General features: G+C 47.8%; 1 protein-coding gene across 1 annotated transcript; it reads left to right on the top strand.

Annotated features, from left to right (window-relative positions):
• The first annotated feature begins 5,550 nt into the window (after nt 1-5,550).
• On the top strand, nt 5,551-6,525 carry LOC104561786 (uncharacterized). The gene has a single exon (XM_010207610.2). The coding sequence runs from the start codon at nt 5,551-5,553 to the stop codon at nt 6,523-6,525; it is 975 nt and encodes a 324-aa protein (XP_010205912.2).
• Nucleotides 6,526-7,398: the final 873 nt, after the last annotated feature.

Below are 7,398 nucleotides of genomic sequence, written 5' to 3'. Positions count from 1 at the left end.
AAAAGGAGTAAGGGAAAGGAAAGTCCATGGAAAAAAAGAGTGAGGCACAGCTTTGGGGTTCTTTATCTCCATGTACCACCTGCTGACTTGTTCCTACTGCTTAAGTCTACTTGACCTCTGTTTTCCAGTGCTTCCCTTGTAGCTCAGCTCTATTTTGGGCTAGGGTGTAAAACTATTTCCATGGCTGCACTCCAGGTGCCTGTGGCTTGTGCCTTAACCTGCTACAAGGCATAGTTCAGTGGGATGCTATTGAGTTCTGGCCTAATTGAAATGACTAGTGATTAGAACAAACAAAAAACAGAGAAAAAAAAACGTTTAAGGAGCCCAGATCATGATGATATCAACTGGAGGCCAGTGGAAGGCTGGGAAAACATGTTGGGAAACAATGTCCAGGTTCACTTGGACTCCACGAGGCTGGGAGTTCTCTGAAACAGCCACTTTCCCTCACAGATTTGGAAGCCAAACATAAATTTGCTGAGCAAACAAGTACAGGAATCTTACTCTGATGGCCTTCATTTCAGAAGGCAGCCAGAAATCAATCCCTGCTGCTTTCAAACCCTGACTGCAGCAGAGCTCCCCAAAACAAGACAGGATTTCTGGCTCAGCGAAGCGGGTCCTTGCTGAAGTGTTACCCGTGGAAGGGTTTTTATCCACTTGGTTGCTTTCATGAGTGCTGAAAACACAACTTGAAATGCAAGTGAGTCTTTGAAATGAGGCTGGAAGTCGTAGCACGACTGTTTTATAAGTGTTTGAGCTGTAAAAGCAATTAAGTCCATTCTTTATGCTGCCTGAAGATGTGTACTCTACACTGTACTGAAAACAAACCAGATATATATATATATATGTATATTCATATTATACATATATATAGAGTTAAATAAATCTAGTCACCTGACCTCAGATGAAATCTCTTGTCTTTTTGCCCTCTGGTGCTTCTTCTTTATTAAACACAGTGAACTCGTGTCTGAGAAACACAAAAATCCTGTAAGGTGCCCTATCATTAGGCAAATGAGCAGTAGCTCATGCTAAGTGGGTATTTGGAGGGCAAAAACAAGTGTTGCAAGACCAAGAGGAGGGTGTGACGGAGGCTGTGACGCTGCCCTGCATCCTGCCCTGCTCCACCTTGGCTGGGTGACCTTGGGCTGACACTATGAAGGTAAGGAAACGTCCAAGTAATGGTGAGGTGGCATCTGGCTGCTTCTCCAGGGTGTTTGGTGGGTTGTGGAGGAGCAGATGCTTTTCACACCTTCTCCTGGATGTCCAGGGGTGATGCTTTGGTCTGGAGAAGCAGAGTGCAAGAGCAAGTGACTGTGACCCTTCTTCTACCGTGTAGAGCCAGAGATGCTCTCACAACTCAATGTTCTGTATCTCCCTCGATACCATGAAATGAGCAACAGTGTGGCCTCCTGAGGAGCTGTCACTTCTTTGTGGCTTTCCCATAGGAGCCAGAAACCATTAGGAAAAGTCTGGTGGGTGGCAAGATGACACAGGACCACATCTCACAGGGTTGGAGCAGCCACCAGAGCACAGGGCTTGTTTTTTGGAGGAGGTTATGATGGAGCCTGGTTCTGACCATGGCTCTGACTCACACTGTGCCACAAGTGACCACAGTGCAACGTGCCTCAGTTTCCCCTGAGCTCCATTTGGAATAATAATAGCCCCCACAGCAGTGTCCCATGTGGCACTGAGCGTCTCCCTGAGATGAAAGGACTTTATAGATGCTAATTAAGAACATTTGGATCACAGGGCAAGGTGTTATCATCAGGTTAATATTTTGCTACCTGTCCTGGAAACATTCGACTGGATTTTAGCATTACTTGAAGGCTACATGATCCAGAGCTTCCTCTGGAACTGGATTTATGGAGCTTATAAAACTGGTATTAATCTGCTTCCATGGTCTCTGACGTCAATTTGATCCTTAAAGTCTTGGGTCAGATGATTGAACTTTAAGAAGGGTGTTGTAGCTCAGAGGAATGAAACACAACAGAAGCCCAGGTTGGAATCAGTGCTTTTTGTCTTCAGCTGCAGATAATAACATCAGCTGAGAGACAATATTCCTCCCTTGGCTTTTTGTAGCTCTCCAAATGTTGGCATCAACCAGGAAAACATGCACTTGGTGGTTATTTTTCTATGACACAGACAGAGGCTCCTCTTCTTGTTGGAAAATCAGAGACGTCAATCAACCCCTTGCCTTCAGGCTTCTGGATTTGCCAATGGAAACAGAAAATACACTCAGAGCTTCACGAGTCAGAGATCAATCTCCAGCTTCAAAACATAACTATTTAGGTTAGGGAAAAAAACCCTGAAGACCATCAAGTCCAATCATAAATTAAACACCTTGGGGGGTTGGACTAGATGATCTGTAAAGGTCCCTTCCAACCCCTTCTATGATTCCCTTGTGCCTGTAGACTTTCAAGCCCACCAATAGACCACATCCCCAAGTGTCACATCCACAGACTTTAAACAGCCCCAGGGATGGCAACCCCTCAGCACCATACCAGTGAGGCTTTTTCCCTCCTACTCCATTAGAAACTGACTTATTTCACCTGTTTTTACAGGTGAAATATCCATGTGTGAGACCTCACCTGAATTCCTGACATGCTTGAACCCAATTCACAGGTGTCAGAGTCACATTAAAGGATAAATAAATGCCAGGGCCTTCTCTTCTGTAGACAGGGCTATGGGAAAATAGATTCCCTGTCAGTGTTTAATGCTCATGCCACTGCTCAGTTTCCCCTTGGGTTGATTCGTGGCATAAACAGGGAAGAAAGGGAGGGCTGAGTGCAGCAGAGCAGGAAATGGGAGCTGTGTTTTAGGGACATGTGTCTGGTTTGATGGAGCCGCTCTTCCCCAGGCCTCCTGCTTGTCCCTTCCCACCTTGTTATGCTGGAAAAGCTTCGTGGTAAGTCCTTTTTAGCAGCTGTCTTGCCTTTGGCCCAAGGCTTTTTCAGTCCCAGTCATCCCTCTCTTCCCTGGGTTCCCTGTGTAAGTGAAGGAAGGCTGCGTGCCACAGTAATTATGGTCTGCATCAAGCTGAGTCCCTTCTGGACTGCACCAAACCAACTTACCATGCAGATCTCTTGGACATGAGGAATTCCTTGAGCAATCCCTTTGGTGTCAACCATTGTCCTTTTCTAGGTGGAAAGGTGTGTTTTGCCCATCCTGGATCTGCACCAGGGATTCGTCATGCAAGGGACTTGGCCTCCCAGGGGCTTCACAAGTTTGTCTTGTTGGATCAGAAGGTTTCCTCTCCCACAGCTCACAGGTAAACTAAACGTCCCAGAAGTGTCCCACAGAGCAAGGACAGCCATTCCTGCCGGCACAAAGCTGCACGTGGCTCGGCCAGGGCTGGCAGGCAATTAGAGCACGGCCCAGCCAAACCACCTCACTCCCCCAGGGCACTTATTCACTGTATAAAAGCTCTGCCATCTCAGGGCTCTCCTAGGCACTTCTCTCCTGGTTGTTCTCACTGATGAAGTGGGTAAGTCTGGCTTTTAATGGAGCTCCTGAAATGCTGTTTTCTTCCTGGGTGGCCGGAGCATGCAGGAGGTGTTGCCTGTGTACTCGCAGAGATGCGTCCTCTGAGGGATGCTGCCCTCAGCTCCAGCTCTAACAGCTGGAGTATCTCCTCCATGCTGAACAGAAGAGTATTGGGAAAGCACTTCCAGATGGACTGTGAAGTCAAGAGTGGGATTTGTGGGGCTTTTCTACACTGTCTGTTAGTCCTAGACTGAAGGAAGCTGGTTGACTACTAAAGGGCTAGATGGTGGCAGGAGGCAGATACGAGCCTGAAGTGACAAAGCAGCTCCTCTAAAGGAAGTGGCACGGAGAACTTTGCTGCTCTTTGATGGCATTTAAGCAAAGCAGCTTCTCAGACAATAGTAAGAAGCTGACTGCCCTCGGTGCCGATGTGAAAGTCAGCAGGAAGACTCTAGCTAAGGTCTGAACGTGTTAAAATATCTGTCTAGGCTAAGGAGAAACAATGATAAAAGTAAGTCTCAGATGCAAAGAACCCCCTGGAAGCAAATCATCCTCACTACTTTAGAAGGTTTTATCTTGATGAGCATCACCTGATGCTTTAGCACCTTACATGCAGTAGTAGTAATTGCTGTCATTGTTTTTCAATGAGTTGCTTTTATTAGTTGATTATTATAATTGTAGTGATAAGTGTTTTTCCTAATGATAGTAACACATAGAGTTGTTTTTGCTGGTAGTCACCCAGTGACAGGCTTTTGGGAGATAAAACAACTTCATGCAATGATAGGCAGAGGCAGGGGTGTTCAGAAAATGCAGCTTCTTTGCAGTTAATTACATGCCTTAATTGCCAAACAAAATTAAGATGAAAAAACCCATTTTATCAGGGTACCTTTCACATGAAAGTGAAATGACAGTGGTTCCAGTAGCTGTTGTGCTCAAAATAATCCCATCAAAACCTCAGAAAACTCCCTGAAATGGATGTTTCATAGAGTGGGACGTGAAGCAGAATGGTTTCTCCTACAGCTCCCAGGGCTAAGGCAAAGGGAGACATTTCACAGTGGTTTCAGGAGGAAAGTGGGGACCTTCAGATGATGGCACCGGGTTCCTTCCCCAGGGACGTGGTGTTGGCTGCACTCCCCTTCTTGCTGCTCACACAGGGGCTGCCAGGGTGAGGTTTCACTATCAGAGCTGCTGTGACAGGCATTTTGATAGTGAATCTTTAGGTACCCTTAACAAAACAGGGACAATATGACTTGGTATGTCCATAGTGCAAGACTGGAGGCTGCTTTAAATGGCTGTAATTCTTTCAACTCAGTGAAACTTGAGCGGTTCACAGCAGCTGAGATTTTGCCTTGATAGTTTCTGCTGCCAAATGCTTAGAAACAAGCCTCTTTTCTTTTGCTGGAGATGTCTGCACAATAGTATGAAGCTGGGACTGCAAGGCTTGCACAGGGAGCAAGCTCAGAGCCTGTAATTACTCTCTGCCAGCCCATCAGACACCTGTGGGACTGTGAATCAGCAGACAGGCAGCTCATATGTGCTGAGCTCTGTGCTGCCATAAGCCTATGTTAACCTCAGTTTGGATTTGCCTGAGTGAATTGCAGCCACGCCTGAGCATTACAGCATAGGCACACCTTTAATTTTGACTTGCCTTTCATCTCTGCTGCCTTGGAGTTGCAAGACATAAACTTAAAAGGACATCCCAGTGGAGACAGAGGAAGGCTTCCAGGAAGTAAGGCAGAGGGTCATGATGTCACTTCTCCGTGAAATGCTTTAATAAAGACTTAGTTGGTCTTTGAAGGGATGCCATGAAGACTCCCCAGTATGCCCTGATTCCTTCTGGGCTCTTAAGAGAAGGGTGTGAGGACATGAGCTGAGAATAGACTCTTCACTGGGTAATCACAGCCTGGTCTTGAGTCACTGAGAACCTCTGACCTTCAGGAGGGTGTGGGCTTGCCACGTTGAGATGCCTGTGGTGAAACTCCAGGCCCTGTATCACGAGAAGTAGCCAATGCCTATGTGAACTGTCTGTCTTTTTCCTGCTTCTTTCAGGCATAAGTGCCTTGCATGACCATGCACTATTACGGGGAGAGGTACAAACAAGTGTACCTGCCAGGGTCAGGGTGTATCACTGAGAGCATCCAGCAGTGCACCTCCCAGCCTGATGCATGCAGTACCACGTGCCACCCAGTGAGCGTGATCAAGAGCCCGATGCCAAGATGGCAAAGCTACGTGCAACCTATTACTTACGTGTGCCAGCAGCCAAATGTGACCCAGGCATCTCTGCTGTCTTGTCAGCCCTACGTACAGCGGCGTGTCCTGCTGTACCCAGAGCCTTGTGAGACCACTCGGCTGCTGCCCTGCAGGAAGCCCAGCGTGAGGATGAGCACGGTGCAGAGTTTCCAGCCTTGTGAAACCAGTCGCCCTGAGAAAACACGTACAGCCAAGAGCCTCCCACCATGTGCACCCAGGTGCCCAGAGCCAGGCAAACTCAGGTTCCCACCGTGTGGGATCAGGTACTCATCCTCGTGCAAGGATGAGTGCAGGTCACAGAAGGTGTCTAAATGCTCATCACAGAGGTACGTCATGGAGTCCAAGGGCTTGGGAGTGCAGGGGACGACCTGCAGCTATTCCCCACCTTTGAGAGGAGTCACTGAGTGTCCCCCACAGCCATGCACGACTCAGCCTCTCCTGCAGGAGCAGGTGAGTGGCTTCCCCCATCAGAAGTGCATGAAGGGCTACCCCACTCAGGAGTGTGTCACCACTTACTCCTCGCAGCAATGTGAAACCAAGCGCCTGACGCAGCCCCAGGTGCCCAAATGCCTCCCTGGGCAGAGAATAAAGGAGTGTTCCTCCCAGCAACACGTAACCAAATGCTCCCTGCCACAGGAGGGAATCAAGTACAAGAGCTCATCCACACAACACCTAAGCAAGTCCAAGTGCCTCCACCCACGGGCCACCCAGCACTCGACCCAGCATCACACAGCGGGAGCAAAACGTTCGGGCCACTGCAAAAAGAGCCGTTGTGCTTCAAAGTGGCTGTGCTAGAGGAGATCAAGAAGCAATTGTGCAGACAGCAAGAGATGTAGCTGAGGTCTGAGGTTGTTTTTCCCTACACCCCTCCTTGCTCCCATTCCTAACCCCCAGAGAAGTTTTGGCTTTATTTTACCCCAATTGTATCCATGTTAAACCTCACAGAGTGCGTTGCCCTTCTTCTTTGACCACACAACAGTCACTCCTGCAACACAAAAGATGTCAGTGAGAAGTTGAGCAGCTCTGAGCAGATGCTCAGACTTTGAACTTCAAACCACTACAACTCTGCTCCAGTGTTTGCACCCTGAGAGGTTTTTACTGTTACTGGGTCTATTCTATTCACTGGTTGTACCAATCACAATAAACTCAGGTTGCTGCTGGATTCCTCCTCTGTCTGATTCATTTTCTACTTTTCAAAGCTGTTTCTAACACTACCAGTAAAAAACCCCCAACTTAATCCACTCCTTTGAGTAAAACAATGGCAGTAATCACACTTTTAGGATAAGATTTAGCATCTGTGGGAACACATCTTGGTGTTGAAGTGTTACCCAGTGACGTAGTAAAAGAAGAAGTGAAGGATGGTATTTAGGTGATGGCTGAAGTAATGAGACATATTAGCAGCCCTCAGTCTGGAGTTTACAGCCTACCCAGGCTCAGCTCAGTCATAGCAGTGTCACATACCCCAGATGCACGTGGGTCATAAAGGAGAGCTTTTGTCCCTGGACAAGCCACTACTGAGAAGACTGTGCAATGGGTTGTGTGGGGTAGTCCCTGGCATAGCAGGAGGCAGAGAGGATGCTGCAGAAGGTTTCTTCTGATGCTGTGAGCCTGAGCTGGCTTTGTCTCTGTTTGGACCAGTGATCAGCATCAACAGCCTAGTTTATAAAG

This window comes from Colius striatus, chromosome 29 (assembly GCF_028858725.1).
Source record: "Colius striatus isolate bColStr4 chromosome 29, bColStr4.1.hap1, whole genome shotgun sequence".
In the NCBI taxonomy this organism is placed as follows: domain Eukaryota; kingdom Metazoa; phylum Chordata; class Aves; order Coliiformes; family Coliidae; genus Colius; species Colius striatus.
Note: the sequence above shows the minus strand (reverse complement) of the source record. Positions and strands in the feature narration are given on the sequence as shown.

Excerpts from the sequence above, each read along its gene's own strand:
- LOC104561786 (XM_010207610.2), top strand. The coding sequence starts at position 5,551 with ATGCACTATTACGGGGAGAGGTACAAACAAGTGTACCTGCCAGGGTCA.